We start from the raw sequence: 12,016 nt of genomic DNA on the forward strand, positions 1-12,016 counted from the left end.
AAAAATATTGTCATTTAAAGCATTTATTTGCAGAAAATGAGAAATGGATGAAATAAAAAAAGATGCAGAGCTTACAAACCTTAAACAATTCAAAGAAAACAAGTTCATATTCATAACATTTTAAGAGTTCAGAAATCAATAATTGTTGGAATAACCCTGCTTTTTAAATACAGTTTTCATGCATCTTGGCATCATGTTCTCCTCCACCAGTCTTACACACTGCTTTTGGATAACTTTATGCCACTCAGCTTGGTTTGAGGGCTTATGATTATCCATCTTCCTCTTGATTATATTCCAGAGGTTTTCAATTTGGTAAAAATCAAATAAACTCATCATTTTTAAGTGGTCGATAATTATTTTTTCCCCCAGAGCTGTACATTGTAATAAAGTAATTGTGAAAGGCTCAGCCGATGATGTGTGGCTTCATTAGAAGTGATTCACCTGAACAAAAGAAAGAACCTGAAAGACAGAAATGTACTTTCGTTCTAAGTGTTATGATTCAGAACAGGCAGTATAGTACTGTACACCGCAGCATGTAAGGAACAAAATAATTACAACAATGAAAGGTCAGGTCTTCTAAAAATGCCTTGTAGGCAAACCCGTGCTTTTTTACAATTGGTTCTACATCAACAATAATTTGTGTTCACCACAAGCTGTCCAGTGATGAACAGCACATTCACTCTGTACATGGCCGATACGTACGAGAGTTACCTGCAGTTTTTACAACACGGTTTATGTTTCAATAAGCCTCACTGCAGGAATCTCTTCCATACTTTTTATTTATTCACCAGTAGGTTTTTAATCTGATGGTTTGAAAGCACAGTAACCCCTGATTATATGGTTGCTTTGGACTGTATTGTCTACAGCTAATGCTACATAAGCAAAGCAAATAGAGCTTGAACATGCCTGCATTGTGGTTATTTCCTATTAGTCTGCACATTAAGAGCCAAGCCTCTGAATCTTTGAACAGTGACTGAATCACCGGTCTGAATCACCATCAACCAACTCACCCTGTAAAACAAACTGAACCATGTGACTGGATCATCACATGGACGCTCCAAAACCTCAGATTTATTTTATATCAGCCTGTCATAATAATTACATTACCAATTTAATCAAACATTATATACACAACCTTAACATCTTTCGCTGACCTCAGTATTGTACATTATGTTTTTCTCAGCAATCCTCAAATATAAAAATTGTTTAAAACTGTTCAAAAACTGTGATTTTATTGTATTTATGTTTTACATTTAGGATATATACTAGGGGTGGGAATCTTTTACTATCTCACGATTCGATTCGATTCCGATTTTGGGGGCCACGATTCGATTCAAAATCGATTTTTGATTCAAAACGATTTGAATTATACAAATTTCTGCTTCTGGCTTATGAATCTTATTGAAAAAAAGCCTCCATAATATACACTGGTCCTGGAGCAGGTAATGTGTTACAAAAACAATAAAATGTGCAGGAATGTGGGTCCTCAGTGACAGAGGAATCACTGGGATATCACAATGACGTTAATGAACAATAAATAAATAATAAATAACACTGCTTTATTACCAGGCTACTAGCGGTGGTGTGTAGGTGACGCTGATGTGATGATAGCATTGGAGCGCTAAAGTTCAGGAGCAGCTGCTGATTAACTAGTTAATTCTAGGCCGTTGTATTTCTTCAGAAAGGGGGCAGGAGGCGGAGAAATTAATTCATATTGTCCATTACTTAATTCCTCTGTGACGGGGAGCTGAAATTAGCTCTGATTAGCTTATTTTATTTTTCTGTTCCGCCTTAAATGCTGCAGCCCGCTGCCACCTGTTGCATTATTTAAGGTGGAACTGGAAAGTTAGCTAGTTAGCTAGCTAACAGTTACTGAAACGAACTACTAGCGATCTTTTTTTTATGCTTGTTATGAAGCATTCTGCCATAAAACATTAAAACTACACGTTAATCTAAGGTAATATAGTGCTTGTTCTGCCATCTTACCGGTAATTCTCATACACCTACGCTCTGTGTGGGTCTGGAAGATCTCTGTTTGAACAAGCCCTATCCTTTACCCGCCTTAGGGGTGACGGTACGTTTACACACTACGGCGGCGCAGCCAATCGCTTTCTCCGCCTCCCACTTGCCGCTTTGGGCAGTGGGAGGTGGAGCGAAAAACGCTTCGGTAGGGGTAGGGCCAAGGGAAGAAATGGGATTGGACCTTAGAATCGATTTTGGGACATTTTAAATCGATTCTGAATCGTAGTAAATGAGAATCAAGATTCTTATGTGAATCGATTTTTTGGCACACCTCTAATATATACATTATAAATATATATATATTTTAATTCCAATATCTGAATATTTATATATAAAAAATGCACTGCTCTTAATAAGATTCATTAGGACATTATTTTATCATTATATATTTGTAAAAAAAAAAAAAAAAAAAAAGGACAGTAATTTAATTTTTCGCAATTATTTTTGGGACGATTGGAGACTTTATTCCTTAAAAAAAAATACAGCTGCAAATATTAATGGACCAAATTTTTTTAAATTGTCCATTATAAAACAGAAATCTGTAAGCAAAAGTGTGTTTTAGCCTCTAATCCTGCCCACTGCCCATTCCCCAGTTCTATTTCCACACTGGGGGTTGCCAGGTATCCTTCAGCATCACTCTTAAAAGCTAAACACTAATAAAAATTAGCAATACTTAGATAGATAGATGGAAATAACTTACGAGCCCGGAAGAACTACAAGACATGTTAAGCTGGCTAATCACAAAAGGAAAGTGCAGTTCCCCCACAGATAAAACAGAGATGTTATGGGATTACGGGATCATGCTCCACTGTAAAAAAAAGTTCCACACTGCAGACTCTAACCAAACCCTTTAATTTACCCTCGGAGAACTCTCCTTAGTGTTCCAGAATCAATCAATTTGATCAAGAATCCTTGATTAACTTTTTGCTGCACTATAAAATCTCGAACTGTTTATCACACAGTCATGGTGAAAGATCATATCCTTGTTTTTCCAAGACAGGAAGGTTCCTCAAAAGCCAAATACAAAAAAAAAAAACTATAGATGACGATATTCTTTCTTCTGAAGCGATGGACTAATTTATTTTCATGCATGCCTGTGGCTATTTCATAAGAAAAATGCCATTCAATTTCAAAAGAGGTAAGAGTTTCATATATGGCTGTTCTGAGAACAGTGCAAAAATGGAACTAATAAGGAAGTGAACTGGATGCTGGGAAACTCACTGTTCCAGGAGCTGGTCGTATTTGGCCTGTATCTCCCTCTCTGCACTCACAGCTCGCTCTTTCTCCAGCGCTGCGTTGTCTCGTGCTTCACGAAGGCTTCTGTGGAAATGTAATCGTAGAATACAAAATGAATCATAGGAATGCTGTAATCAAATCTCAGCATTTTATTGCTTTTATATCATAAATAAGTGAAGGTCAAGAAATGTTTTTTTTTATTTAAAAAATAATAAATAATAATAAATAAAAATAAATAATAATAATAATAAGAAGAAGAAGAAGAAGAAGAAGAAATAACCTACACTTCTTTACTGGGTTTAGTAGCCTGAAAGACACACTCTGCATGATTTACAGAGACAGGTGTAGAGTTTATTATATATGCTTTACAGGGTTCATACAATACATTTCCAGTATATTTTTATGACTTTTCCATCCAGACATAGACAAAACATCCAAAAATCAACCAAAACTACAATCAAAACTGATTATAGTGGGCCTAAAATGAATCTGATAAATGTTGACACACAATCTTTAATAATAAAATGTGTGTCAGATCCTGAGAGCTCCATTGTGCAGGGCTAAATCACTGAATTAACTCTGAGCTGATGTATTGTTAGCTTAAAATATATTTTCTTCATCAATAACGAAAACACAAAGAATTGTAGACCAAATTTCCATGACTTGGAATTTTCAAATTTCCATGACTTTTCCAGGTTTTTTATGATCGTATGAACTCTGGCTTCATAATACTTTCAAAATAAACTGAAACAAATGATTAAACAGTATTTTTAGAAAAAAGGACTAAATACTATTTTAAGACTGTTTGCACTCATCAGTCCTGATTAGACAGCAGGACCAGTTTTATATCTACCTAATATCTAATCATATATCTCTCTCTTTCTGCCCCCTTCCATCACCAGGTCAAAAGGTGGAAACATCCCTTCAGACCTGCAGTTCAGAATAAACACACCTGTTCTCTCTCTCGTACATCTCCCTGGAGGCGCGCTGCAGGCTCTCGATCTCGTGGCTGGTCTTCAGGCGAATGTGCTCCAGCTCATCCCTCAGCTTGTTCTCATACTCTGTCTTATAGTGATCCCTGGTGGAGAAACGGGTTACTGCTTTAGAAAAGGACGATGCCACTTAATGCACTACAGCAGTTCAATACAAGAGAAATTCTAAGGTTAACACCAAATAATGTTCAGTATTTTATGCAACAAATGTCTTAATTTTACATATCTTTAAATATACAGCTCTGGAAAAAAATAAGAGCACTTCAAAATGATGAGTTTCTTTGATTTCACCAAATTGAAAACCTCTGGAACACAATTGAGAGGAAGATGGATGATCACAAGCCCTCAAATAAAGCTGAACTGCTTGAATTTTTGCACCAGGAGTAAAGGCATGAAGTTATCCAAAAGCAGTGTGTAAGACTGGTGGAGAACAACATGACAAGATGCATGAAAACTGATTGAAAACCAAGCTCATTCCACCAAATATTGATTTCTGAACTCTTAAACAGCATCTTTTTTGTTATTTCAGCCATTTGTTATTTTCTGCAAATAAAATGCTCTAAATAACTATTTTCATTTGGAATTGGGATAAATGTTGTCCGTATTTTACAGAATAAAACAACAATGTTCATTTTACTTAAACGTATCCCTATAAATATAAAACTAAAGTGGTCTCTTAATTTTCTCCAGAGCTGTATATATTTGTTTTGGCTTATATTAGTGTTTGCCCTTTATATTATACTTAAGCAACATTATCCTAAAATTACAGAATTAAAGAATTGAAAAATAACAACCCATAGGGAAAATTACTTAATTACTTTTGGTGATCATTATTGTATTATTTTTATTTAAAAATATATATATTTGACTTAGATTTTAACCCAAAGTCATCCAGACTACTAAAATCAGTTTCAACAACAGAGTGAAAGTGAAGAGGTCAGTACATGCAGAAACTGAAAATTTTAACTCTGAACATCTTACTGATTTTCTGAATCACACTAAGCCTATTTATTTCTGATTCTCACTACAGACCTGGAAGCTACGTATTTATCATAGGCCTCCTCTCTGGCCTTCTTGGTGTCCTCCAGCTGGACCTGCAGTCTCTCCAGGCGATCCTCCTCGTGAGCACAGCGCACGTTCAGCTCCATGTTCTGCCTGTGCAGATAGTCCTTATCTTTCTGCAGGAGAGTAACCGACTGCTGCAGAGTGGCCACCTAAAAGAGAAATAGATAATCTTTTATCAGAATGTAGCATAATATATGGAGCAAAGACACTGGGACACTGTTGCACTTACTGTTTTTTTCCAAAATCAACATTTTACTCTACTGTTTTTGTTGCTGTACATGCACGCATAGGTATACATGATTTATTTAAAAATTATAATCTGTGTCTCTCATTTTAGTTAGTGATTACATAACGAGTGTACAGAAGTAATTTAAAAGTGGCATTAACCAAATTTTCTGACTATAAGGCGCACTATCAGTGAAAATCTTTTTTTCTGGTCTTTTTTTTCGGCCAGGTTTCCCTTCTAATTGAGAAGCTGGGGGCTCCTTAGTAAACAAAACTTTAATTCTAAAAAAATATATAATAATTAATTATTAAGTCGAATGAGTGCTGGATGTTAATTTACACAGATTTCTTTCCTGAAAACTGTTTGGGTGAGTACAGTGCTTCCATTTAGTTACAGAAAGCTTACATTTCCAATATTTTGTCTGAAGGTAAGTTTTCAGCACTAAGGCAGGGTGCAGCAGCATTAGCATTAGCCGCTAACCGCAGCGCTAGCACTAGTAAATGCCCAGGGCGCTGCCAGCTAGCATTTCTTTCCATGTAGCTTGTTTAAACATAGAGAAAGAGAAAGAGCTAGCGCTGCGGTTAGCGGCTAATGCTAATAGTGCTGCACCCATCCTTAGCGCTGTAGAAACTTCACTGAAAACTCACCTTTATACAGTAACGCTGTACTTCAGCAGAGTGGCTTTACTGCTTTTTAATACCCAACTGGTAGAATTCATACATAAGGTGCACCTTACTGCACTGTCGATTTTTGGGAATATTAAAGGGTTTTAAGTGCGCCTTATAGTCCCAGAAATAAAGTACATACTTTTTATGTTGCTTATTTTTTTGTAAATACTTTATTTCGTAAAAGTTTATGGTATCAAATTAACATTTCTACCATTAAAATAATAAAATAAACTTACATATTGATCTTCCTGAGAAGTTATTATTCCTGAGATATAAGGTTTGACTACAACAGCAACAGTATTCAAGATTCAATTTAACTACATCTAGCTAAAGTTATGAGCACTGGATAAAGATCAATGTATCATATGTCATTGATCATGGTTACCTCTTTACTGAGTTCATTCCTCTCTTTGGTCAGGGCTGTCTGCGTCAGGTCCATCATCTCCACCTTCTTCCTCAGCTCTCTCACCTCCGTCTCATAGCCATCTCTCTCTCTGAGACAAAAAATAACAGCATAATCAACCACCACTTAGAACTAACAAACACTAATCAAATCATACACTTATACTCAGAAATGAACAAATGGAAAATGTATCTTTTACTACAGAACCATCATTCCAGAGAACACAGTTCCACTGATCCACAGCTCAATGCCGGGGGTTTATATTACTCTACTAGCCCACACCTAGCATTATTCTGTTGGCAATAATTTCACGACAGGGACTAGACAAGCTGTGTGTGCATTTGCATGTCTGTGTCAGCAGTGGGTGCAACATAAAGTAGCTGAATTTCAGCATTCATTGAAAAGGGTGTCCACAAATACTTGGACTTGTGGCCTATCTCTCACCGTTTGATTTTATCATAGTTCTGCCGCTTGTAGTCGCCCTCCTGTATGAGCTGCTTGGTGTCGGCCAATTCCAGAGTCACTCTCTGGCAGCGGATTTCCAGCTCTGAGCGAGCTCTTCTCTCATCCTCATAGCTCTGAAATATCAAGAAATTTGGTATTAAAAGAAAGAATCAATCATTCTGTGCATTCTGAACAAAACAAATTTGAAATCACTGGTCATGGGGTTCGCTTCAATTAGAGGTGCAGTTCTGCTGCAGGTATGGGTACTATCTGCTCTCTGTGCTGCGTGTGGGGTCGTGTGACTGGTTCATTTTGTAACATGTTACAACACTTGTTTGTTTGGAGGTCCTGCACTGAGGAATCTCATGCATCCCAAAAGTGCTGATCTAATTGGGTATTAATATGCCAGTTGAAGCTTTTGCGGTTCTACATGCATAAAATAGCATAAGGAATTACGCAATCGATCCACACTAAGTGGATCTAGTGTTTAGTGCACTTATTATAATTTGAAAATGGAATCTCGTAGCAGCTGTAATGCTTTATAAAAAGAAGTCAGTCTGCTCTACATCAATCAGACAAAATCTAAATAAAGCAACGATACAATAACTTTTGTAATTTACACAAATTAGCTCTTTTTTTACACCCATTGCTAGTAAAAGGTGTGGACATTAAACCTTAAATTAATTCTATTAGTATTTTTTAAATAAAATGTTTTATTATTTGAATTTAATGAACATACATTGGTGCAATTAGCCCAGTTTTGCCTTTGATTGGTGTTCAAACTGGTAAACATTTAAAACAGAATTCACATACATAATCATGAAAAAATGAGAGACCACTTAAAAACTATGAGTTTCTTTGATTTCACCAAATTAAAAACTTTTGTAATAATAATCCAGAGAAAGATGGATGATCACAAGCCATCAAACCAAACTGAACTTCTTGGATTTTTGCACCAGGAGTGAGTAGCATAAAGTTATCCAAAAGCAGTGTGTTAGACTGGTGGAGGAGAACATGCCAAGATGCATGAAAACTGTGATTAAAAACCAGGGTTATTTCACTAAATATTGATTTCTGAACTTGTTTGCGTTATTTGAGGTCTGAAAGCCCTGCTTTTTTGTTATTTCAGCCATTTCTCATTTTCTGCAAATAAACACTCTAAATTACAATATTTTAATTTGTGGGTAGTTTATAGAATAAAAAACAAAGTTAATTTTACTCAAACATATACCTATAAATAGCATAATTAGAAAAACTGATTCAGAAACTGAAGTGGTCTTTTAATTTTTTCCAGAGCTGTATACTTATATAATTATGTAATTGCATTTAAACAGCATATCCAAAAACATAAAACTCAATGGAAAGCGGTAATATACTTCTTCTGTACCTCCATGAGGGATTTGATCTGGCTGCGATGGCTGTCCAGGTCATCACCCAGGCTGTTCCTCTTTATCTGCAGCTCAGTCACCTGATTCCTCAGGGGGGTCACCACCTCGTAGAAGCGCACCTACGCCAACAGGGAACAAACCTCAGTCAGTCTACAGTCTACAGTCAGTCTGTGTGGAGCAGATTAACTGCAGAAGCTATCTGATTGGATTCCTGATTCTAAATTGGATTGCATCCTGAAATCCATCTGTTACTTTACACTCACGGTCAGCACAAACTTCAGAGATCAGCAAGCAGCATTAATTGACTCCTTATTTAAAATGTTCAATGTGTATGTTCAACTAAAAGGCTATAAATATTAAGCATATACAATTAACTACTAGGGGTACGATATCATATGCACTATAATACAAAACAGTTTGCAAGTACTGCAGCTGGTTTTACTGAAAACCCAACCATTTTAAAATGTATAATCTCACATGAGTCTCTTTAGACTTTAAAACTACTGCCAGAATCCCCTCAGTGAGGGTTCTGTATTAAACTGGCATGCCCCCTTGAGTGTTCTATACAGACCTGGCAACCTATGACTGAATCAACTGAATAACTGAAAACAAATTCAGTGCTTTTTAATAATCTTAACAATACAACCAGGTAATATCTTGCATTTAATACCTGTTATATATTTTTTAAAAGGCAAAATTACTCAGAATCTGACTTTACCAAATTAATCTTTAGAGCCAATTTCATTTATTCTTTTTTAATTATTTGCTTTTGTGATACTCAACCTTTTTACAATTTGTCCTTGCACAAAATTCTGTTTTCAGATGTCAAAGATGTCAAAGTTGTATATTTCCAAGGGTTAGGTATAAAACACCTATAAAATGTAAAATTTTCTAGATACCGCATTTCCTTAAAAGCATATAGAGCATATAACAACAAATAACAACATATTACAATAAGTAAAGTCATGTAACACTTGTGTTTTTAAATGTTTGGGCGTTGTGTTAAACTCACCGCTACATACTCAGAGATGGAGAGTTTGTCCTCTGGAAGTTCTCTCAGCTCCGTGTATCTCTCCTCACTCAGCTCCATATCCCTCAGGCTGCGGCGGATGTCTCCGGCTCGATCACACAGCTGCCTGTTGGTCTCCTCCAGCTGTTTCTGACGCAGCAGGATGGTGTCCATCTCCTGCTTCCTCAGAGCCTGATGCTTTCTGTCAGACAGAGACACAGACTGAGGGTTACACACAGTGTATAAAACATGGGGAGATTTTCCCAAATCTTTAGTACTGATAAATACTTAATAGCCGATAAATACTGATAAATACTGTACTTATTAGCTTTCTTAGAATTATTAGTACTTAGTAGTAGTACTTATACTTATTTTCATCTTCAAGATTTCCCATTGCATCTGAGCACCAGATTCTTTGTAAGCAAATATAAGCAAATATAATGTCCACTGGTCAGCTGTACACAGAATAATGACCACAAGAATCCACCACAGTGAATTAAACACAATTATGGCTCTAGACTATAAAAAGGTTTCATGTTCTGTTTTTACCGACCTGTTCTCATCCTGCTGGAGTTTGAGCTGGCTGTCCAGTCGAAGCGCCAGGACCTGTTTCTGATGTAGAGCATCATTCAGCCGCTCCTCCAGCTCCTCAATCTAACAAACATCACAAACAATCCAGAATAAACTGTAGGTATTCTAAGAAATTTACAGGTGCATCTTAAAAATGATTTTAGTAATTCAGTTCAAAATTTGAAACTTGTATATTATATAGATGTATTAAACACAGAGTGCTCTATTTTAAGCATTTATTTAATTTATTGTTGAGCATTATGGGTTGCAGCCAATGAAAACCCAAAAATCAGTATCTCAGGAAACTAGAATATTATATAAGACCAATTGGTACTTTTGGCAGTGTGGGCAGTGTGCCAAGTCCTGCTGGAAAATCTCTATAAAAGTTGTCAGTAGCAGAGAGAAGCATGAAGTACTGTAAGATTTTGTGGGAAAACAAAACTGCACTGACTTTAGACTTGATAATAAAACACAGTGGATCAACACCAGCAGATGACATGTCTCTCCAAACCATCACTGATCGTCAGTACATTTTACATTTTATTTGTAAATTAAGGGAGCAGAGTCTGGAGGAAGAGTGGAGAGGTACAGTCCAAACTGCTTGAGGTTTGGAGTGAAGTTTCCACAATCAGTACCAAAAGTCAAAGTCAAAGTGGTTTTTATTGTCATTTCAGCTATATACAGAGTACACAGTGAAACGAAACAACGTTCCTCCAGGGACCATGGTGCACATAAACACAGTGTAGACAGAACAATAGTGCAACAGTACAAAAGTGCAGACAGACAATACAACACCATACAGACAAAGAATAATAAATAACAAGACAGAGTGCAAAATATGCAGTGTGCAAAAAGTGTGCAAAAAAGACCAGTGAGGTAGTAATTACCTCTATTACACAGTGTGCAATAGAGTCCAGTGAGGTAGTAGGGTTTTTAGTGCTTTCCATTTTCTGGGGTAAGTGGGGTAAGAGTGTGTGTGCATGTACAGAAAAACCATCAGTTCAGTCTCTGCAGTTGAGGAGTCTGATGGCTTGGGGGTCTTATACAATTTGTCTTATACAATATTTGATTTTTGGGTTTTCATGGGCTGTAAGCCATAATCATCAACAATAAAATAAATAAATGCTTAAAATAGATCTATATAATATGAGTTTCACATTTGGAACTGAATTACCGAAATAAAGTAACTTTTTTTGAGATGCACCTGTATGTGCGCATTCTCAAAATACTACGGCTGTGTTAAATGAACGTAAAGCATTTCAAACCTTGGTAAGGTGTTCCACTTTCAGATTGTCAATAATAAGGTTCTTCTGCGAGAGCTCGATTTTCAGAAGCTGAAGATTATGAAGCAGCTCTTTTCTCTCCAGCAGCTGTTTGGTGACTTTCCGAGTCCCATCCTTCTCGTCTGAAGATGAGATGTCGTCAGTAGGTGCTGTGGTCTCCAGACTGATATCTTCAGATTCCAGAGAGCTGGAGATGTTGGGAGTGCCATCCCTGTGCTTTTTGGGTGGCATGTCAGTGGATCTAAAAACAAAATTGACAAAAAACAATGATTAGAGTTTAAAATGATTGAAGCGTTCCCTCACTGACTTTGGACTTGATATAACACAGTGGATCAACACCAGCAGATGTCTCTCCAAACCATCACTGAAACTTCACACTAGACCTCAAGCAGTTTGGACTGTGTGTCTCTCCACTCTTCCTCCAGACTCTGCTAGAGAATAAATAAAATATAAAGCTTTCAATCAACCTCATCAACCAGCCAGCTTACAATATAGCAGATAATCAAGCTCCTTTACTGCTTAAAACCTTTTAACTGTAGAAAATGGAAACATACGGGTAAGTTTTCATTGTTGGAGATGACATGTTGGAGAAACATGTCATCTGCTGGTGTTGACCCACTGTGTTTTATTATCAAGTATAAAGTCAGTGCAGTTTTGTTTTCCCACAAAATCTTACAGCACTTCATGCTTCCCTCTGCTGATAACTAAGG

General features: G+C 36.6%; 1 protein-coding gene across 4 annotated transcripts in view; it reads right to left on the reverse strand.

The window, feature by feature from the left end:
- Positions 1-12,016, reverse strand: part of pibf1 (progesterone immunomodulatory binding factor 1) — a 67,568-nt gene that overhangs the window by 53,162 nt on the left and 2,390 nt on the right. For all 4 annotated transcript variants that reach the window (XM_049469401.1, XM_022674649.2, XM_022674648.2 and 1 more), the window contains exons 2-10: positions 11,289-11,547; positions 10,007-10,107; positions 9,457-9,655; positions 8,444-8,563; positions 7,057-7,190; positions 6,595-6,703; positions 5,283-5,464; positions 4,211-4,336; positions 3,244-3,342 (exon numbers count right to left, since the gene is read on the reverse strand). In XM_049469401.1, the coding sequence (XP_049325358.1) occupies positions 3,244-3,342; positions 4,211-4,336; positions 5,283-5,464; positions 6,595-6,703; positions 7,057-7,190; positions 8,444-8,563; positions 9,457-9,655; positions 10,007-10,107; positions 11,289-11,537 (1,319 nt within the window). In that variant the 5' untranslated portion in view covers positions 11,538-11,547. The remainder of the gene's footprint in view (positions 1-3,243; positions 3,343-4,210; positions 4,337-5,282; positions 5,465-6,594; positions 6,704-7,056; positions 7,191-8,443; positions 8,564-9,456; positions 9,656-10,006; positions 10,108-11,288; positions 11,548-12,016) is intronic.

This window comes from Astyanax mexicanus, chromosome 21, assembly GCF_023375975.1.
Source record: "Astyanax mexicanus isolate ESR-SI-001 chromosome 21, AstMex3_surface, whole genome shotgun sequence".
Taxonomy (NCBI): domain Eukaryota; kingdom Metazoa; phylum Chordata; class Actinopteri; order Characiformes; family Acestrorhamphidae; genus Astyanax; species Astyanax mexicanus.